This window comes from Carcharhinus amblyrhynchos, unplaced genomic scaffold (assembly GCF_965287045.1).
Source record: "Carcharhinus amblyrhynchos unplaced genomic scaffold, sCarAmb.v2.hapA chromosome_107, whole genome shotgun sequence".
NCBI lineage: Eukaryota > Metazoa > Chordata > Chondrichthyes > Carcharhiniformes > Carcharhinidae > Carcharhinus > Carcharhinus amblyrhynchos.
In genome coordinates this window covers 50,112-73,027 of record NW_027649847.1, presented here as the reverse complement: position 1 = coordinate 73,027, position 22,916 = coordinate 50,112, and the positions used below count along the sequence as shown (strand labels likewise).

Genomic DNA, 22,916 nt, shown 5'->3' with positions numbered 1-22,916 from the left:
CCACTTGAAAGCAGATTTTTGAACAGGTTTACCTCAGGCAAGGAGGGACCCAGTTATTTTTGGTAGAAAATAAACTGCCAATTTTGCGCTGATGTGGGCAGCACAGTGGCACAGTGGTTAGCACTGCTGCCTCACAGCGCCAGGGACCCAGGTTCGATTCCCGGCTTGGGTCATTGTCTGTGTGGAGTTTGTACATTCTCCCCATGTCTGCATGGGTTTCCTCCAGGTGCTCCACAGTCCAAAGATGTGTAGGTTAGGGGGATTGGCCATGCTAAATTGTCCCTTAGTGTCCAAAGATGTGTAGGTTTGGGTGGATTGGCCATGCTAAATTGCCCCTTAGTGTCCAAAGATGTGTAGGTTAGGTGGATTGGCCATGCTAAATTGCCCCTTAGTGTCCAAAGATGTGTAGGTTAGGTGGATTGGCCATGCTAAATTGCCCCTCAGTGTCCAAAGATGTGTAGGTTAGGTGGATTGGCCATGCTAAATTGTCCCTTAGTGTCCAAAGATGTGTAGGTTAGGTGGATTGGCCATGCTAAATTGCCCCTCAGTGTCCAAAGATGTGTAGGTTAGGTGGATTGGCCATGCTAAATTGCCCCTCAGTGTCCAAAGATGTGTAGGTTAGGTGGATTGGCCATGATAAATTGTCCCTTAGTGTCCAAAGATGTGTAGGTTAGGTGGATTGGCCATGCTAAATTGCCCCTCAGTGTCCAAAGATATGCACATTAGGTTAATTGGCCAGTTAAATTGTTCCATATGGTGGGATTTTACGACCTCTCGAGGCTCGTAAAATCCTGCCCAAGGACAACTAGGACTTCCGTTCTGTGAGCCGTGCCCGCCCCGATTCCGAGATGGGCAAGGCAGTAAAATTCTGGCAATATTGGCAGTGGATTAGCAGGATGAATATGTGGGGTTATGCAGATAGGGCCCGGGTGGGATTGTGGCCGGTGCAGACTCGATGGGCTGAATGGCCTCATTCTGCACTGTAGGGATTCTATGATAATGGTTTCCACATTACCTTGGCATGAAACAATGACTTGCGTTTATATAGCACCTTTCATGCGTTCAAATGTCCCAAGGTGCTGCACAGAAATGATTATGACACAAAGTTTGAAACTGAGCCACATATTAGGTGATCAACAGTTTGGTCAAAGACAGTCATCTGAAGGAGGAATAGCGGTACTGAAGATTCGTAAAGCAGGATTGGAGGAGTGCAGAGATGGCGGAGGATTGTGGGGCTGAAGAGTGGGCGGGGGGAGAGGTTATGAAAATGGCGGGAGACAGATCCAGACAGTAGCCTGAAAAATACTCGCGCCAAGATATGTTGTGAGGCCACTTCTACCAGGCACTCGTGTAACACTGAGGCTGTTTAGAACCAGTGATATAACTGGTCACAACCCAGGGAATGCAACTCTGCTGATTCAGTATCCAAATCTTCCAGCACAAGAGATTATCTGACAAATTAATCTGGTTCTGAAGAGCAGCTGCAGCCTCGATCTCCTGTAACTATTGAATTGTTCCAAGCTAAGAAAGGACATATTGGCTAAATGATAACAGCATCCTGTTCTTTAATCAACCGGACTTCATCCCTTCCCAATGAAAGAATTTCTCAATGGGTTCAGCCTGCCCTGTTACATCCCACTTTCAAGATGCTGGATACAGTTTGCTAACGTCATTTGTAATTGGCGATGCGAAACGGCACGATGCACTTTTATACGACAGCCGCGCAGTTGGCTGCAAGATGTGCTTGAGTTGTCCTGCCAGCTGCTTTCCAGATGTGAGCCATCGCTGGCACCAGGGACTGGAAAAAGACGAGGTGGCCCGTCACATTGGCAGGCAGTGACAATGTTGCCACTGATGTGGCCCGTGATCTGGGGGGAGGCTAAATGCAGAGAGCCTGCTCACCGGGTCCCTTCTGGGTCCGTTGTTATTTGCCATTTATATTAACGATTTGGATGAGAATATAGGAGGTATGGTTAGCAAGTTTGCAGATGACACCAAGATTGGTGGCCTAGTGGACAGTGAGGAAGGTTATCTCCAATTGCAATGGGATCTTGATCAATTGGGCCAGTGGGCTGACAAATGGCAGATGGAGTTTAATTTAGATAAATGCAAGGTGATGCATTTTGGTCGATCGAACTACGGCAGGACTTACTCAGTTAATGGTAGGGCACTGGGGAGAGTTACAGAACAAAGAGATCTCGGGGTACAGGTTCATAGCTCCTTGAAAGTGGAGTCACAGGTGGACAGAGTGGTGAAGAAGGCATTTGGCATGCTTGGTTTCATTGGTCAGAACATTGAATACAGGAATTGGGACGTCTTGTTGAAGTTGTACAAGACATTGGTAAGGCCACACTTGGAATACTGTGTACAGTTCTGGTCACCCTATTACAGAAAGGATATTATTAAACTAGAAAGAGTGCAGAAAAGATTTACTAGGATGCTACCGGGACTTGATGGTTTGAGTTAAGGAGAGGCTGGATAGACTGGGACTTTTTTCTCTGGAGCATAGGAGGCTGAGGGGTGATCTTGTAGAGGTCTATAAAATAATGAGGGGCACAGATCAGCTAGATAGTCAATATCTTTTCCCAAAGGTAGGGGAGTCTGAAACTAGAGGGCATAGGTTTAACGTGAGAGGGGAGAGATGCAGAAGTGTATCTCAAAAATTCTGACTTTGATTTTGATTTGATTTATTATTGTCACATGTATTGGGATACAGTGAAAAGTATTGTTTTTTGCATGCTATATAGACAAAGCATACCATTCATAGAAAAGGAAAGGAGAGAGTGCAGAATGTAGTGTTACAGTCATAGCTAGGGTGTAGAGAAAGATCAGCTTAATGTGAGGTAGGTCCATTCAAAAGTCTGACAGCAGCAGGGAAGAAGCGGTTCTTGAGTTGGCTGGTCAATGGATGGGAGTCAATGGATGGGAGGCTGGTTTGCGTGATGGATTGGGCTACATTCACAGCCCTTTGTAGTTCCTTGCGGTCTTGGGCAGAGCAGGAGCCCATACCAAGCTGTGATACAACAGAAAGAATGCTTTCTATGGGGCATCTGTAAAAATTGTCGAAAACACTTGGCAACAGTCTTGTTGAAACCATATGATTGATACTTTAATACGCTTGATCCCACATAATGAATGTTAGCTGTCAAGAATGACAGCCTGATCCATTCAGGCATGTCCGGGGATCGCTATGTTTTGTGAAGCGGAAATCAACATTTATGCAAATGGGCAGAAATTTTTACATTTCACAAAGATGATTTGCGAAGTAGTGAGCTGAACTTAATGGACTGCTACTAAAAGGTTAGCAGTAAGCAGCAGTGTGTGGTGGTCAACAAATTATTTCAGCCTTTCCAAAGGCTGTTTAAGGCCACAAGTAAATACAGGCTGTCCAAATCAACATGTCACCAGGAGATGGGGTCAGTGAGAAAGCCATGGAGTTGCGCTTTGCCCATTGTTAGCAGAGGGGCTCTGGCATAAGATGGGTGCAATATGGATTGCCTGATTTAGCATGGCACAGTATCCTCTGTAGAGGACAGTCTACTCTGTCTACACTTCCTGCTGCCTTGGGGAAAAGCAGCCAGCATAATTAAGGACCCCACACACCCCGGACATTCTCTCTTCCACCTCCATCCTTTGGGAAAAAGATACAAAAGTCTGAGGTCCCGTACCGACCGACTCAAGAACAGCTTCTTCCCTGCTGCTGTCAGATTTTTGAATGGACCTACCTCGCAATAGGTTGATCTTTCTCTACACCCTAGCTATGACTGTAACACTACATTCTGCACTCTCTCCTTTCCTTCTCTATGAACAGTATGCTTTGTCTGTATAGCGCGCAAGAAACAATACTTTTCACTGTATCCCAATATGTGTGACACTAGTAAATCAAATATTAAGCTGATCTTTCTCTGCACCCTAGCTATGACTGTAACACTATAATCTGCACCCTCGCCTTTCCTTCTCTATGAACGGTATGCTTTGTCTGTATAGCATGCAAGAAACAATACTTTTCACTGTATCCCAATACATGTGACAATAATAAATCAAATCCAATATTAAACTGATCTTTCTCTACTCCCTAGCTATGTCTGTAACACTACATTCTGCACTCTCTCCTTTCCTTCTCTATGTACTCTATGAATGGTATGCTTTGTCTATATAGTGTGCAAGAAACAATACTTTTCACCGTATCCCAATACATGCGACAATAATAAATCAGTTAGTAAGCTGATCTTTCTCTACACCCTAGCTATGACTGTAACACTACATTCTGCACCCTCTCCTTTCCTTCTCTCTGAATGGTATGCTTTGTCTATACAGCATGCAAGAAACAATACCTTTCACTGTATACTAATACATGTGACAATAATAAATCAATCAAAGCAGCGTGGTTTGCCAGGCAGTAACCAGTGCTGGTGGTGGTTAAGGAATTGCAGCATTGTTACTATGTAGAAGGAGGCCATTTTGCCCATTGTGTCTGCACTGACTCTCCAAATGGCCATCATGCCTTAGTGCCATTCTTCTGCATTTTCCCTGTACCCCTGCACATTGTTTCTATTCAAATAATCATTTCATTCCCTCTCGAATGCCTTGATTGAATCTGAGGACTCTGAGTCTGCACTCATTGGAGTTTAGAAGGATGAGGGGGGGATCTTATTGAAACTTACAGGATACTGTGAGGCCTGGATACAGTGGACGTGGAGAGGATTTCCACTAGTAGGAAAAACTAGAACCAGAGGGCACAACCTCAGGCTAAAGGGACAATCCTTTAAAACAGAGATGAGGAGGAATTTCTTCAGCCAGAGAGTGGGGAATGTATGGAACTCTTGGCCGCAGAAGGCTGTGGAGGGCCAAGTCATTGAGATAGATAGGTTCTTGATTAATAAGGGGATCAGGGGTTATGGGGAAAAGGCAGGAGAATGGGGATGAGAAAAATATCAGCCATGATTGAATAGCAGAGCAGACTCGATGGGCCGAGTGGCCTAATTCTGCTCCTTTGTCTTATGGTTGTATGACTCCACCACCCTTCCAGGCAGAGCATTCCAGACCCCCCAACCACTCACTGTGTGAAGAAAGTTTTTCTCACATTACATTTGCTTCTTTGACAAATCACTTTAAATCTGTGTCCCTCTTGTTCTCGATCCTTTTATGAGCGGGAACAGTTTCTCCCTGCCTACTCTGTGCTGCACCCCACCTCATGATTTTGAACGTCCCGATCAAATCTCTTCTTTGTCTCCAAGGAGAACAGTCGCAATCTCTCCATTCCATCCTTGGATCTGAAGGAAGGTGTAGGGGGTGGAGAATGGGCAAGAGTATGATTGTGGCCAACATTGGGAGCAACACCCACACCCTTTGGAGGAGTGATAAAAAATTCCAGTTCTGCTGAGGCCTTGCAGACAATGTTCAGTTTGTTTAGAGAAAGAATATAATTGTCCCAAGAAGGATGGTGGGCACAATCTTACCAGCTGGCCGATTGGTGCGGTAAGACAGAAAGAGAGGGTGAGGCAAAAAATGGGATTTGTGCCCAGCTTCTCCCGCGATCTTGCCAGTGCTGTTTTGCTGATGAAATTTCAATATGATTTACATGTTATTAATGAGTCCCGGACTCTATCACCCGGGCTTGCTTCCCTTAACCCCCTTGCCGATTGAGGTACTCCCCGGCAGGATTCAGATGGTCCCCACCAGTGGGAACTAGACCTGATGGCCTCAACTGTGGGACTGGAGGGCATTGATGCCCTGAGGAGGTTAGGTGCATGGCCATTCAGTGCCCATCGGGCGGGGCCAGCCTAGTACTGCCAGCCTGGCACCCTGGCAGTGCCCACTGAGCCCCCTGGCACAGCCAAGGGGGCAAGGCCTGAGGTGGGCTGGGATCTGAAAAGAGGTGGAGCCTGATGGGAAGGGACTGAGAAGGGTGGTACTTGATGGGAAGAGGTTGGTGGGGGGAGGGGGCTCCGTAGGGGAGGGGAGAGGGAAGGGATGAATTTTGCGGAGGGTGGATTTGGTCAGTGTGGGCGGTGATATGGGGGGGTGGGTGGAACTCTGTTGGGGTGGCGATTTGGGGAGCAATAACGGGGTGGTGATCAGGGAGAGGGGTGATGTCCCTGAGTGGGGGGAGGGGGAGGCTGTAGAGGGGAGTGACAGCAGATCTCCCAGTATACAGTGATCAGCCAGCTTCACAAGGGAGCTGAGGCTCCACTCCCCCCTCCCCCTACTGGCATGAATCACATGGAGGCTTTTGCACAGAGTGCTTTAAACATGCATTATTTATCTTGCTGAAAAAAGCGACAAGAAAACCTACTGTTTTCTTGCCTGTTTGAACCTTGAAAATGTCAACCTGTGACTTTTGTTGTACACAAATGTCAACACAAATGTTCAAGAGGTGCTACATTGGATAGCAAAAATAAAAACAGTTTACAAGAAAGGCCAGATCCTTTAAGAGTTCCATCACTTTGGCCCACTCCAGCTCAATGACATCAGAAACAGATGGAAACATCACACCAACTTCACTTAATGTATTATAATGATGAAATGATTTTTCATTGAGATTCCTTTGGCTGTCACAGAATGCCGGGCAGGTGATTACACTTAGGTACTGAGTACAGACCTGGCTCCTTGACCCTTTGCCAGATGTTTCAGTATCAGAATGCCTCTCTCACTCAGCTGAGGGACGGAGGCTCCCTGTCTAGTCTGTATTATCACAAGTGGAGCAAAGGCGATACCAAGGAGAGAGGAAAATGCTGAGGTGGGGACATAAGAACATAAGAAATAGGAGCAGGAGTAGGCCATCAAGCCCTTCGAGCCTGCCCCGCCATTCAATAAGATCTTGGCTGATCTGAAGTGGCTCAGTTCTACTTTCCCGCTTTCTCCCCATAACCCTTAATTCCCTTGTCTACCAAAAACCTATCTACCCATGTCTTAAATATATTTAGCGAGGTAGCCTCCACCACTTCAATGGGCAGAGAATTCCAGAGATTCACCACCCTTTGAGTGAAGAAGTTCCTCCTCAACTCCGTTCTAAACTGCCCCCCCTTATCTTGAGGCTGTGCCCTCTAGTCTTGCTATCCTTTCTGAGCGGGAAGAATCTCTCTACCTCTACCCTATCTATCCCCTTCATTATCTTATATGTCTCTATAAGATCCCCCCTCATCCTTCTAAACTCCAACGAGTACAAACCCAGTCTATTCAGCCTCTCTTCATAGTTCAACCCCCTCATCTCCAGTATCAGCCTAGGGACCTTTTGTGCACACATCCTCCAAACTGATACAAGAGCGAGTGGCTCTGATAGACACCCCCAAGGAATCTGCTTTGTGGAACACCTTCGCTCAGTCCACAAGCGTGACCCTGATCTTCCGGCTGTTTGCCATTTCAATCCACTATCTTGCTCTCACACTTACGTTTCAGTCCTCAGCCTGCCACAGTGTTATAGTGAGGAACTATAACCCAACCCGACCCACCCCAACACCACAGGTGCCAAGTATTTTTTTCATATTTTTGCTTTCAGACAGCACTGACCTTTATTCTGCTATTAACACATGCTGCTGCTTTGCTTTCAGACAGTGCTGACCTTTATTCTGTTATTAACACATTCTGCTGTTTTGCCTTCAGACAGCACTGACCTTTATTCTGTTATTAACACATTCTGCTGCTTTGCTTTCAGACAGTGCTGACCTTTATTCTGTTATTAACACATTCTGCTGCTTTGCTTTCAGACAGCACTGACCGTTATTCTGTTATTAACACATTCTGCTGCTTTGTTTTCAGACATCATTGACCTTTATTCTGTTATTAACACATTCTGCTGCTTTGCTTTCAGACAGTGCTGACCTTTATTCTGCTATTAACACATTCTGCTGCTTTGCTTTCAGACAGCACTGACCTTTATTCTATTATGAACACATTCTGCTGCTTTGCTTTCAGACAGCACTGACCTTTATTCTGTTATTAACACATTCTGCTGCTTTGTTTTCAGACATCATTGACCTTTATTCTGTTATTAACACAGTCTGCTGCTTTGCTTTCGGACAGCACTGACCTTTATTCTGCTATTAACACATTCTGCTGCTTTGCTTCCAGACAGCGCTGACCTTTATTCTGCTACTAACACATTCTGCTGCTTTGCTTTCAGACAGTGCTGACCTTTATTCTGTTACTAACACATTCTACTACTTTGCTTTCAGACAGTGCTGACCTTTATTCTGTCATTAACACATTCTGCTGCTTTGCTTTCAGACAGCACTGACCTTCATTCTGCTAGTAACACATTCTGCTGCTTTGCTTTCAGACAGTGCTGACCTTTATTCTGCTATTAACACATTCTGCTGCTTTGTTTTCAGACATCATTGACCTTTATTCTGTTATTAACACATTCTGCTGCTTTGCTTTCAGACAGTGCTGACCTTTATTCTGCTATTAACACATTCTGCTGCTTTGCTTTCAGACAGCACTGACCTTTATTCTATTATGAACACATTCTGCTGCTTTGCTTTCAGACAGCACTGACCTTTATTCTGTTATTAACACATTCTGCTGCTTTGTTTTCAGACATCATTGACCTTTATTCTGTTATTAACACAGTCTGCTGCTTTGCTTTCGGACAGCACTGACCTTTATTCTGCTATTAACACATTCTGCTGCTTTGCTTCCAGACAGCGCTGACCTTTATTCTGCTACTAACACATTCTGCTGCTTTGCTTTCAGACAGTGCTGACCTTTATTCTGTTACTAACACATTCTACTACTTTGCTTTCAGACAGTGCTGACCTTTATTCTGTCATTAACACATTCTGCTGCTTTGCTTTCAGACAGCACTGACCTTCATTCTGCTAGTAACACATTCTGCTGCTTTGCTTTCAGACAGTGCTGACCTTTATTCTGCTATTAACACATTCTGCTGCTTTGCTTTCAGACAGCACTGACCTTTATTCTATTATGAACACATTCTGCTGCTTTGCTTTCAGACAGCACTGCCCTTTATTCTGTTATGAACACATTCTGCTGCTTTGCTTTCAGACAGCACTGACCTTTATTCTGTTATTAACACATTCTGCTGCTTTGCTTTCAGACAGCGCTGATCTTGATCATGAAAAGTGCTGTGTCATAGGTGGCATGGGGGCACAGTGGTGCGCACTGCTGCCTCACAGCACCAGGGACCCATGTTCCATTCCCTGCTTGGGTCACTTTGGTGACTAGTGGAGTGCCCCAGGGGTCGGTGCTGGGGCCTCAGCTATTTACCATTTATATAGATGATCTGGAGGAGGGGGCTGAGTGCAGGGTGTCGAAATTTGCTGATGACACCAAGATTGGTGGAACGGCAAATTGGGCGGAGGGTGTGGACAGTCTACAGAAGGATCTAGATAGGCTGGGCGAATGGGCCAGGAACTGGCAAATGAAATTTAATGTTGGCAAGTGCGAGGTGGTCCACTTTGGTCGGAATAATGGTAGGAAGGATTATTACTTACGTGGCGAAAAACTGCAGCAGGCGACGGTGCAGAGGGACCTTGGGGTCCTTGTGCATGAGTCGCAAAAACCCAGCTTGCAGGTGCAGCAGGTGGTCAGGAAGGCGAATGGGATGCTGGCCTTCATAGCGAGGGGGATTGAATATAAAAGTAGGGAGGTCTTGCTGCGGCTATATAGGGCATTGGTGAGGCCGCAGCTGGAGTACTGTGTGCAGTTTTGGGCGCCGCACTTACGCAAGGATATTTTGGCCTTGGAGGGAGTGCAGAGGAGGTTTACTAGGCTGATACCGGAGTTGAGGGGGTTGAGCTATGAGGAGAGGCTGAATAAACTAGGCTTGTACTCGTTAGAGTTTAGAAGAATGAGGGGAGATCTCATTGAGACATATAAGATGATGAATGGGATGGATAGGATAGAGGTGGAGAGACTCTTCCCGCTCAGAAAGGACAGTAGGACTAGGGGGCACAGCCTCAAGATAAAGGGGGTGCGGTTTAGAACGGAGTTGAGGAAGAACTTCACTCAAAATCTCTGGAATTCTCTGCCCGTTGAAGTGGTGGAGGCTACCTCGCTAAATATTTTTAAGACGCGGGTTGATGGGTTTTTGATAGGAGAGGGGATTAAGGGTTATGGGGAGAGGGCGGGAATGTGGAACTGAGCCACAACAGATCAGCCATGATCTTATTGAATGGCGGGGCAGGCTCGAAGGGCTAGATGGCCTACTCCTGCTCCTATTTCTTATGTTCTTATGTCACTGTTTGTGCAGAGTCTGCACATTCTCCCCGTGTCTGTGTGGGTTTCCTCCGGGTGCTCCAGTTTTCTTCCACACTCCAAAGATGTTTGGGTTAGGTGAATTGGCCATACTAAATTGCCCCTTAGTGTCCAATGATGTGTAGATGAGGTGGATTGGCCATACTAAATTGTCCCTTAATGTCCAAAGATGTGCTGGTTAGGTGGATTGGCCATGCTAAATTCTCCCTCAGTGTACCCAAGTAGGAGTGTGGCGACTCGGGGATTTTTACAGTAACTTCATTGCAGTGTTAATGTAAGCCTACTTGTGACTAATAAGTATAGAATCATAGAAACCCTGCAGTGCAGAAGGAGGCCATTCAGCCCATTGAGTTTGCACTGACCACAATCCCATCCAGGCCCTACCCCCCATATCCCAACATATTTACCTGCTATTCCCTTGAACCTACACATCTCAGGACTCTAAAGGGCAATTTAGCACGGCCAATCAACCTAACCCACGTATCTTTGGACTGTGGGAGGAAACCGGAGCACCCAGAGGAAACCCATGCAGACATGAGGAGAATGTGCAAACTCCACACAGACAGTGACCCGAGCCGGGAATTGAACCCGGGTCCCTGGAGCGATAGTTTAGTTTTGAATGCAAGGCTTTCTTGTTAGCTGCTGTTTGTGGGATCTTACTGTGTGACAATTGGCTGCTGCGTTTCGCTACAGTGGCTGCGCTTTGTGAAAGGACTTCCTTGGCCACACAAGCGCTTGGGGTTAGTCGGCAGTTGCGAGTGTTTGTTCTTTGGTGTTTATCGCACGAATGTGGCAGAGGAGGAAAAGGAGTGCCGTCCGCGCACTCCGCAGGAAGGAGGTGGAAAATGGACATTGGAAAGAAAGCAATGAAGACATCCCGCGGGATTTGAGTGACAGGAACAACTAAAGCCGAACCTCATCTGCTCCTAGACGGCAAATGAATCTCTCAAGCACCTTTCACAGCCGACAGCTGTCAGTGTTCCTCATGTCACTGATGTACAATGTTATCCGCTAAGTGGGATAAGGACAATGGCAATGATTGATGCAAGATGGTACATGAGCTGCCAGTCAGGAAGACAGAGCGACTAACTGGAGCCAGCTGCCTGCAGATGCCGCAGGGATGATCTGGAATGTGTTTTAGAACCCCCATTTTGTTCCCTCTTTCCATTTGTTCCTTTCTCAGAAGTGCCACTCAATTAAAAATCACCTTCATACAAACTGGAGTCTCACCCGACTTAATCGTGCCCCATCAGAGGACAGGGGAACAAAAGCACATGCCATCTGAAGGACACATTTGCTCCAAGCTGTTATTAGCAGGGTGAGGATTGATCTCTGCCCAGGGACCTGAGGAAAATGGGGAACTAGGGACATGAAGTTATTTGGGAGTGGCGAAACAATGTGCTGCATTTTGACACCGGGATTTCCAAGTCCATCAATTCTACAGTGGAAACTTCAGAAAAGTGCCCTTTTCAAAAGTGTGGAACCATGCACGGTGGCACAGTGGTTAGCATTGCTGCCTCACAGTGCCAGGGAACATGGTTCGATTCCCGGCCTCCGGTCACTGTCTGTGTGGAGTTTGCATGTTCTCCCTGTGTCTGCGTGGGTTTGTTCCGGGTGCTCCGGTTTCCTCCCACAGTTCGAAAGATGTGCGGGTTAGGTGGATTGGCGGTGCTAAATTGACCCTTTGTGGCAGTGGGATTGGCATGGATAGGGCCTTGGTGGGATTGTTGTCTATGCAGATTCGATGGGCCGAATGGTCTCTTTCTGCACTGTAGATTCTATAATTTTATTCTGCAGGGTCTCTGCTCTGTCAGCAGGACGATCCCTGATCGACGGGAGTTGTGCAAAGTTTGTAAATGTTGATGTTTAGAGGGATTTGGGTGGACTCATACAAGATGGATGGAGTAGAAGAAATAGGAGCAGGTGTAGGCCATTCTGCCCCTCAGGCCTACTCCACCATTCATAGAATGCAGAAGGAGGCCATTCAGCCCATCGAGTCTGCATGGACCACAATCCCACCCAGGCCCTATTCCTGTAACCCCACATATTTACCCTGCTAATCCCTCTGACACTAAGGGACAATTTAGTATTGCCTATCCTCCTAACCCGCACATCTTTGGAACTAAGGGGCAATTTAGCATGGCCAATCCACCTAACCTGTACATCTTTGGACAGTAAGGGACAATTTAGCATGGCCAATCCACCTAACCCGCACATCTTTTGGACACTAAGGGACAATTTAGCATGGCCAATCCACCTGACCCGCACATCTTTTGGACACTAAGGGACAATTTAGCATGGCCAGTCAATTCAATAAAATCATGGACAAATGCTGGCCTTGCCAATGAAGCCCACATCCTGGAGGCAAAGAAAAATTGACTCTGGTTAACTAATTTCAAATCTGGTTATCCCTAACAGTGGATTTTAAGTCAAGTAATATCATAAGAGCTTTGTCATTGGTTCAAAGTGCATTATATTCTGTTATGTTTTGCTAAAGTATGCTCTGGTGACATCTCATTTCCTCAACATGGGTAGAATCTTAACAGCAAACTGACATTTTGGACACACACAATGACAACCTTCATGTCATGCAGCTCCTGGAATGACTAGCTCTTGGATCAGACAGTTGTTACCTGTTTCACCCCAGACAGGAAGATATTCATCTTGCTGAATGTCCAACATCAGTTCCAGGCCATTCCCGGTCCCTCCTTTCAATGTCGTCAGGATTGGTTGGTCTTTAGTCTGCCCTGAGTTGAAAGTGTAGCACTTGCCATACCTTGTAAACACCTGCAGGAAACAAAATGTCTCAGGTAAGAAACTGGAACATCAAGCAACTTACACAATACAATTCATTCTGTTTCAAGATCAGGCTTCTGAGGTGGCAGGAGTTTGAGTCTCTGGCGCTGTGGTGATCGTCCCTTTGAGGGCAACACAGCAGAGTAAGGATCACACAGGCCATGTGACCTGTATTCTGCTGTGTTACTCTTAAAGAGACAATCCTATGGGAGCTCGGTACAGCCAAGATGCTGCTGTACAATTCTTATCAATAAATATCGTTTGTTTTCACAACTGAAGTCTGTGAAAGGGAAAAAAAGGACAAAAGGTTGAAGTCCTTAATCATCTACTGTAACCCTGCGGGAGTGCTGCATTGTCTTGGGAGCTGTCTGCCAGATTACTGGCTGGTTTTTCCCCTGCAACCAAATTCCAGTAAAGCTGGCAAGGGTTGTGAAGGAAACGGAAACTGGGGGTGAGCGGGGGAGAGAGAGAGGGGTGAGGAGAGGAGGGAGGACGGGTGAGGGATAATGGCTCAATGTCTTCATACTACATGAATCAGGTTGAATCTAAAGCATCTTGTTCTAGTGGCATAGCATGCCAACATAAATGCCACTACAAAGGAGGGCATTCCAGAAAGTGTCGTGAATGTAGCCCAGTCCATCACTCAAACCAGCCTCCCATCCATTGACTCTGTCTACACTTCCCGCTGACTTGGTAAAGCAGCCAGTATAATCAAGCACTCCACACACCCCGGACATTCTCTCTTCCACCTTCTTCCGTCGGGAAAAAGATACAAAAGTCTGAGGTCACGTACCAACTGACTCAAGAACAGCTTCTTCCCTGCTGCTGTCAGACTTTTGAATGGACCTACCTCACATTAAGTTGATCTTTCTCTACACCCTAGGTTTGACTGTAACACTACATTCTGCACCCTCTCCTTTCCTTCTCTATGAATGGTATGCTTTGTCTGTATAGTGTGCAAGAAACAATACTTTCCACAGTATCCCAATACATGTGACAATAATAAGTCAAATTATATCAAACCAAATCAAAAATCCAGGGGGCATCAAACTTGCCAGGAAAGGAACTTGCATGGAGAGTACATAAGTACGTAAGAACTAGGAGCAGGAGTAGGCCATTTGGCCCCTCGAGCCTGCTCTGCCATTCAATAAGATCATGGCTGATCTTTTCGTGGACTCAGCTCCACTTACCCGCCCACTCACCATAACCCTTAATTCCTTTACTGTTCAAAAATCTATCTATCCTTGCCTTAAAAACATTCAATGAGGTAGCCTCAACTGGGCAGGGAATTCCACAGATTCACAACCCTTTGTGTGAAGAAGTTCCTCCTCAACTCAGTCCTAAATCTGCTCCCCCTTATTTTGAGGCTATGCCCCTTAGTTCAAGTTTCACCCACCAGTGGAAACAACTTCTCTGCTTCTATCTTATCTATTCCTTTCATAATCTTATATGTTTCTATCAGATCTCCCCTCATTCTTCTGAATTCCAATGAGTATAGCCCCAGTCTACTCAGTCTCTTCTCATAAGCCAACCCTCTCAACTCCAGAATCAACCTAGTGAATCTCCTCTGCACCCCCTCCAGTGCCAATATGTCCTTTCTCAAGTAAGGAGACTAAAACTGTACACAGTATTCCAGGTGTGGCCTCACCAGCATCTTATACAGCTGCAACATAACCTCGCTGTTTTTAAACTCCATCCCTTTAGCAATGAAGGACAAAATTCCATTTGCCTTTTTAATTACCTGCTGCACCTGCAAACCAACTCCTTGAGATTCCTGCACAAAGACACCCAGGTCCCTCTGCACAGCAGCATGCTGGAATTTTTTACCATTTAAATAATAGTCCACTTTGCTGTTATTCTGACCAAAATAGATGACTTCGCATTTACCAACATTGTACTCCATTTGCCAGACCCTCGTCCACTCACTTAGATTATCTATATCCCTTTGCGGACTTTCATCGTCCTCTGCACACTTTGCTCTTCCACCCATCTTAGTGTCATCTGCAAATCATTGACACACTACACTTGGTCCCCAACTCCAAATCATCTATGTAAATCGTAAACAATTGCAGTCCCAACACTGATCCCTGAGGCACACCAGTAGTCACTGATTGCCAACCAGCAAAACACCCATTTACCCCCACTCTTTGCTTTCTGTTAGTTAACTAATCCTCTGTCCATGCTAACACATTACCCGTAACACTGTGCACCTTTATTTATGTAGCAGTCTTTGGTGCAGCACCTTGTCAAATGCCTTCTGGAAATCCAGATACACCACATCCACAGGTTCCCCATTGTCCACTGCACATGTAACATTCTCAAAGAATTCCACCAAATTAGTCAAACATGACCTGTCCTTTATGAACCCATGCTGCGTTTTATCAATGGGACAATTTATATCCAGATGTCTCGCTATTTCTTCCTTGATGATAGATTCAAGCTTTTTCCCTCTATAGAAGTGAAACTAACCTGCCTTTTGTCTACCTCCTTTTTTAAACAGTGGTGTCACATTTGCTGTTTTCCAGTCTGCGGGAACTACCTCGGAGTCCAGCGAATTTTGCTAAGTTGCCACTAATTGATTTGCTATTTCTCCCGGCAGCTACCATTTAGTACCCTGGGATGCATTCCATCAGGACCAGGAGACTTGTGTACCTTTAGCCCCATTAACTTGCCCAACACTATCTCTTTCATGATAATGATAGTTTCTAGGTCCTCATAGCCTTCCTGTCATCAATTTTTGGCTTGTTATTTGTGTCTTCCACTCTGAAATACCTGTTCAATGCCTCAGCCATTTTCTCATTTCCAGTTATTACATCCCCCTTCTCGCCCTCTAAAGGACCAATGTTTACTTTCGCCACTCTTTTTTGTTTCATATATTTGTAGAAACTTTTGCTATCTTTTTTATATTCTGAGCTATTCTGAGTAAAATCAGCCAGGTCAGTATTGCACACCCAATTCCTTTCGATTGCTGACAAGCAGGTCAGGTTAAAATTGTACCTAACCTGTACTCTCACCTCTAATAAAACTTTATAGACAAGCAGAGTACACATACAATGAAGTTCAAAGTGTTCCCTGCATTTAATATCTTCTTGTGGAACTGCTTGAACAGTGAGCGGGCAGGGTGGCACAGTGGGTTAACACTGCTATCTCACAGCGCGAGGGACCCGGGTTCGATTTCCGGCTCGAGTCGCTGTCTGTGTGGAGTCTGCACATTCTTCCCGTGTCTGCGTGGGTTTCCTCCGGTTTCCTCCCACAATCCAAAAGACGTACTAGTTAGGTGCATTGGCCACGCTAAATTCTCCCTCAGTGTATCCGAACAGGAGTGTGGTAACTAGGGGATGAGTGGTGAGCCTGTGGAATTCATTCCCACAGGAAGTAGTTGATGCCAAAACATTGAATGTATTCAAGAGGCGGCTGGATATAGCACTGGGGGCGAATGGGATCAAAGGGGAGAAAGCAGGATTAGGCTATTGAGCTATTCCGCCATGATCGTGAAGAATGGCGGAACAGGCTCGAAGGGCTGAATGGCCTCCACCTGCTCCTATCTTCTATGTTTCCATGCAATACAGAATGTTTCTTTGTCACAGTAACTTCATTGTGGTGTTAATGTAAGCATACTTGTGACACAAATAAATAAACTGAAAACCTGAACAATCCCTTCAATCTCAGATTGGTTCTACTCCGGTCGACAGAACATTCAAGGATGATTTGATAGAATGGAGTTGTCCAACACTTGGAACTGGGGAGTTCCTGGGGAGTTCTAAATCCGTGCTAACGACGTTCTGCTTTCAAGCATCTTATGTTTATCTTCACAAAAAATGCGCAATGGTAAGTCTGTAATTTAGTTTTCACTGTATCATTATACAAAGTTTACTCTTGACCTTTCCCACGGAAGAAGCGTACACAGAAAGCACACACCACGCGTCTACAGAAAATGCGCACTGTACGCATGCCAATACCGCGAAGGCACCGTGCGCAGAAAGCACATGCCGCATACTTACCAAGTGCGCGGTGTGCAGCAAGCACGCGGCCAACTGACAACTAGCTGCCCATTGACCGCGACTAACATTTTGGGCATCTCTGGGTTAGGAGCCGCACACTTGTAACGTGTTATTATTGGCTCCAGTCCCATCCCTCGCCAGCTGGCTTTTAAGATGAGAACATGACATCCAAAGATGTGTGGATTAGGTGGAATGGCCGTGCTAAATTAACCCTAGTGTCAGGGGGATTAGTAAATATGTGGGTTACGAGGATAGGGCCTGGGTGTGCTCGGTGCCTCTGACTGCACTGTAGGGATTCTATGATATAAGGAGTGCTACCCTCACTGACTGTCTCTGCAAATCATCCTGGCCCAGGTCCATTGTAAGGATCAGGTAGTTTGAGCTTGTCAACTTCAAGGCATCAACATCCCTCACTCCAAACATTGAAAGAGTGTCCTAATGTACGTTTTCTGCTGTTTAAATGGGCAATCAATTGAAAGGTTGCTGCATGGATAGCTCAAAAATTGGATACTCAATTCTATTTAGTTTCACTAGGAACGCTCTGCCGAGATAAAGTCACTATCAATCCGATGGTACTTTTTGCTACCTTACGTTACGTCATTTTTCTCCTCATTCAGCGCTGTTGTCACTGGATTGATCATTTGAAACATTCTTTCTGGTTGTATCACAGCTTGGTATGGGCTCCTGCTCTGCCCAAGACCGCAAGGAACTACAAAAGGTCGTGAATGTAGCCCAGTCCATCACACAAACCAGCCTCCCATCCATTGACTCTGTCTACACTTCCCGCTGCCTCGGAAAAGCAGCCAGTATAATTAAGGACCCCACACACCCCGGACATTCTCTCTTCCACCTTCTTCCATCAGGAAAAAGATACAAAAGTCTGAGGTCACGCACCAACCGACTCAAGAACAGCTTCTTCCCCGCTGCTGTCAGACTTTTGAATGGACCTAGCATATATTAAGTTGATCTTTCTCTACATCCTAGCTATGACTGTAACGCTACATTCTGCACTCTCTCCTTTCCTTCTCCTCTATGAACGGTATGCTTTGCTTTGCTTTGCCTATATAGCGCACAGGAAACAATACATTTCACTGTATATTAATACATGTGACAATAATAAATCAAATCAAATATTAAGTTGATATTTCTCTACACCCTAGCTATGACTGTAACACTACTTTCTGCTCTCTCTCCTTTCCTTCTCTATGAACAGTATGCTTTATCTGCAGAGCGGACAAGAAACAATATTTTTCACTGTATTCCAATACGTGACAATAATAAATCAAATATTAAGTTGATCTTTCTCTACACCCCAGTTATGACTGTAACACTACATTCTGCACCCTCTCCTTTCCTCCTCCTCTATGTTCTCTCTGAACAGTATGCTTTGTCTGTCTTGCGTGCAGGAAACAACACATTTCACTGTATATTAATACATGTGACAATAATAAATCAAATCAAATATTAAGCTGGTCTTTCTCTACACTCTAGCTATGACTGTAACACTACATTCTGCACTGTCTCCTTTCTTTACGAATGGTATGCTTTGTCTGTATAGCACGTAAGAAACAATACTTTTCACTGTGTCCCAATACATGTGACAATAATAAGTCAAATCAAATATTAAGCTGATCTTTCTTTACACCCTATCTGTAATTGTAACACTGTATTCTGCACCCTCTCCTTTCTTTCTCCCTTATGTACTCTATGAATGGTATGCTTTGTCTGTATAGCATGCAAGAAACAATACTTTTCACTGTATCCCAATATAGGTGACAAATCAATGAATCAAATCAAAATCAAATCATTTTTACCTGAGGTGTGGAAACATTGGGCTAATGGGGAAATAGTACTGGGAAAGCCCAGTACACTCTCTGCAGGAATAAGCTTGTGACTGCATTTGGTGCAGCTGAGACTGGTGTAGTATGGTGCAGCTTCCCAAGCCCACTCTTCCACTTATTGAGTGGAATTGGAAAACTCCGCTTTGTTCCAAAAACTTTGAGGAACAGCAGTGACCTAGAAAATGCTGTTACCCCGGACATTGGGGTCAGGAATGAGGCTGGGTCCATTTTTGGGCTAGACACAGTGGAATTGTCATGAGTCTGGAGTCAGTGGGGACCACTTGGCATCACAGGATAGTTAAAGAATAATCTTTCATTCAGCTGTGGGATACTGAAGAATCCCCAGTCAATTAGGCTTGATTCTATCCTGCTCATTGAATCCTACAGTGCAGAAGGAGGCCATTCAGTCCATCGAGTCTGCACCAATCATTATCCCACCCAGGCCTTATCCCCATAACCCCATGCATTTATCCCAGTTAGTCCCCCTGACATTGAGGGGCAATTTAGCATGGCCAATCCACATAGCCTGCACATCTTTGGACATTAAGGGGCAATTTAGCATGGCCAATCCACCTAACCCACACATCTTTGGACACTAAGGGGCAATTTAGCATGACCAATCCACCTAACCCACACATCTTTGGACGCTAAGGGGCAAATTATCATGGTCAATCCACCTAACCACTACATCTTTGGACACTAAGGGACAATTTAGCATGGCCAATCCACCTAACCTGCACATCTTTGGACACTAAGAGGCAATTTAGAACATAAGAACATAAGAAATAGGAGCAGGAGTAGGCCATCTAGCCCTTCGAGCCTGCCCCGCCATTCAATAAGATCATGGCTGATCTGTCGCTGCTCAGTTCCACTTTCCCGCTTTCTCCCCATAACCCTTAATCCCCTCTCTTATCAAAAACCCATCAACCCGCGTCTTAAAAATATTTAGCGAGGTAGCCTCCACCACTTCAACGGGCAGAGAATTCCAGAGATTCACCACCCTTTGAGTGAAGAAGTTCCTCCTCAACTCTGTTCTAAACCGCCCCCCTTTTATCTTGAGGCTATGCCCCCTAGTCCTACTGTCTTTTTTGAGCGGGAAGAGTCTCTCCACCTCTATCCTATCCATCCCATTCATCATCTTATACATCTCAATGAGATCTCCCCTCATTCTTCTAAACTCTAACGAGTACAAGCCCAGTTTATTCAGCCTCTCCTCATAGCTCAACCCCCTCAACTCCGGTATCAGCCTAGTAAACCTCCTCTGCACTCCCTCCAAGGCCAAAATATCTTTGCGCAGGTGCGGCGCCCAAAACTGCACACAGTACTCCAGCTGCGGCCTCACCAATGCCCTATACAGCTGCAGCAAGACCTCCCTACTTTTATATTCAATCCCCCTCGCTATGAAGGCCAGCATCCCATTCGCCTTCCTGACCACCTGCTGCACCTGCAAGCTGGGTTTTTGCAACTCATGCACAAGGACCCCGAGGTCCCTCTGCACCGTCGCCTGCTGCAGTTTTTCGCCCCGTAAGTAATAGTCCTTCCTACCATTCTTCCTACCAAAGTGGACCACCTCACACTTGCCAACATTAAATTCCATTTGCCATTTCCTGGCCCATTCGCCCAGCCTATCTAGATCCTTCTGCAGACTCTCCACACCCTCCGCACAATTTGCCGTTCCCCCAATCTTGGTGTCATCAGCAAATTTCGACACCCTACACTCGGTTCCCTCCTCCAGATCATCTATATAAATGGTAAAAAGCTGAGGCCCCAGCACCGACCCCTGGGGCACTCCACTAGTCACCATCCGCCAATCCGAATAGCACCCGTTGACCCCCACTCTCTGCCTCCTATTTGACAGCCAATCCTCTATCCACGCTAACACCCTACCCCCAACTCCATGTCCCTCGACCTTCTGCAATAACCTCTTGTGAGGTACTTTGTCAAACGCCTTCTGAAAATCTAGAAAGACCACATCCACTGGCTCTCCTCTATCCACCGCCCTAGACACATCCTCATAGAACTCCAGTAAATTTGTCAGACACGACTTCCCTTTAATGAAACCGTGCTGCGTCTGCTCTATCAAGCAATTCCCTTCAAGATGCCTCGCAATTTCCTCCTTAATGACAGATTCTAACATTTTACCTACCACAGACGTGAAACTAACCGGCCTATAATTCCCCGCCTTTTGCCTGGCACCCTTCTTAAACAACGGCGTTTAGCAATGTAGCATGGCCAATCCACCTAACCTACATATCTTTGGACACTAAGGGACAACTTAGCATGGCCAATCCACCTAACCTGCACATCTTTGGACACTAAGAGGCAATTTAGCATGGCCAATCCACCTAACCTATGCATCTCATCGGTGACAAATTTTGCTGAGGGGTACTTCAACAGCTGCGAGGTCTCCACGGTGAGGAGGAGTCCATTGTCTGTTGTAGGTGTCCACTCAAGACACGTGAAAAAAATGGTCCCGTGAGTTCCGTGGTGGCACCTGTGCCTACATAGATTGGTATGATCTGTGCCCATTTAATATCCAAGGAAATAACAGGAAGGTTGGGATCCTGAGTGAAGTTGGCCTGCAAAGCAGTCACTGAATCTGTGTTTAGTCTCCACAGTGTAGGGGAGACTGCATTTACATTGCCCCTTTCATGTCGTAAAACGACCGACAGTGAGCGATTGTCAAACAAAATGTGAACACAGGAAGCGATATTAGGACAGGTGACCAAATGCTTGGTGAACGAGACAGGTCTTAAAGGAGAGGGAGAGGTAATGCCAAAGCTCAGGATCTGGAATGGCTATTGGCATGGCTGCCAATCATGGAAGCAGGGTGTGGCAGTGCTCAAGAGACCAAAATATGGATGTAACAACTTTAATCAGGCAATTGAGGTGAGGGTCCGTTAGAATATGAACTCCCCGGATTAAGGGCCAAACTGATGGGCCAATCAGGGAGCCTCTTGCTTTGTACCTAACCAGGCGTGTCAGTTCCTCTGGCACTCTGAGTGTAGACTGCGAACTGAAAGCACTGTGTACGCTGTAGTCAGACTTGTAAATAAAGGGATCTTGGCGAAGGGACTTCTGCCTCCGAGGGCCTATTACAGAGGAGTGCAGATACCTCAGAGGGTTGTGGACTGGTGGAGGATGCAGAGGTAAGGAGGAGGTGGCGGGGTGGGGGAGCAGGGAGGGATTCAAATCGAGGGTCATCATTTTGAAACCAAGGTGTTGTCAAACACAGTCATTTGAGGCTTCCTATCCAAAGGGGGCATTCGCTGAAATCCTCGTAGGTTTGTTGAAGGCCAACTAATTAATGGAAAACTCACTCATTTTGCGTGATAAGTGGATCGTACGAAGGCAGTCCTTGCCGAAACGATTTAAAGATGATGTGCTCACGGTATCTACCAGCCCCTGTACCTCGGCGACAAGGTACAAGATGAATCACCATTATGACCGTGAGAGAAATTAGCTTTGAAAAATTGGGCGCGCTCGCTGCATTCCATCCGGCTGTCATGTCCTGACGCTCCACTACAAATTATTCCACTTCGTGATAAATAAAACCAAACGTCAAGAGCTCATCCTGGGTTACTATCAGTCAAAGACATTTTAAAAGGGAACTGACAGTGATTTTGCTATTAATACGCCATGCTCAGCAGCCTTGCTGGTGGTTGTGTATGTAATGAGGCCTCTTGTTCATCCATCGCACACACTTAATTATTTTGTTTTAAATGCAGGAATTAAAGTGGCAGGCCCCCGCTTGCACAGTGCAGTGGACCCAAATGCGGTTCCGGAATGTCCTTGCCCAAACCCAGTATTACAATGGGGACAGACCTATCCCATCCCAATCTCCACGCGCACCAGGAAATGGAGAATAATTTGTGGGATTTTCCTGCCCCGCCTGCCCCGGGACTGGAAATTTCTGCCCGAGATCAGCAGACCTCTAAATGGCCCGGCAAACTGCCCATTCCTCCCTTGACACTCCTACTGTAGGCTGCACAGTGGCACAGTGATTAGCACTGCTGCCTCACAGGGCCAGGGACCCGGGTTCGATTCCCGGCTTGGGTCA

The 22,916-nt window shown here is 46.0% G+C and overlaps 1 protein-coding gene across 1 annotated transcript in view; it reads right to left on the bottom strand.

Annotated features, from left to right (window-relative positions):
- LOC145338608 (acid-sensing ion channel 1-like) overlaps positions 1 to 17,083 on the bottom strand; it is a 112,639-nt gene extending 95,556 nt beyond the window's left edge. The window contains exons 1-2 of the mRNA XM_080182988.1: positions 17,016 to 17,083; positions 12,852 to 13,036 (exon numbers count right to left, since the gene is read on the bottom strand). Of these exons, the coding sequence (XP_080039114.1) occupies positions 12,852 to 13,036; positions 17,016 to 17,083 (253 nt within the window). The remainder of the gene's footprint in view (positions 1 to 12,851; positions 13,037 to 17,015) is intronic.
- Between the last annotated feature and the right edge of the window lie 5,833 nt (positions 17,084 to 22,916).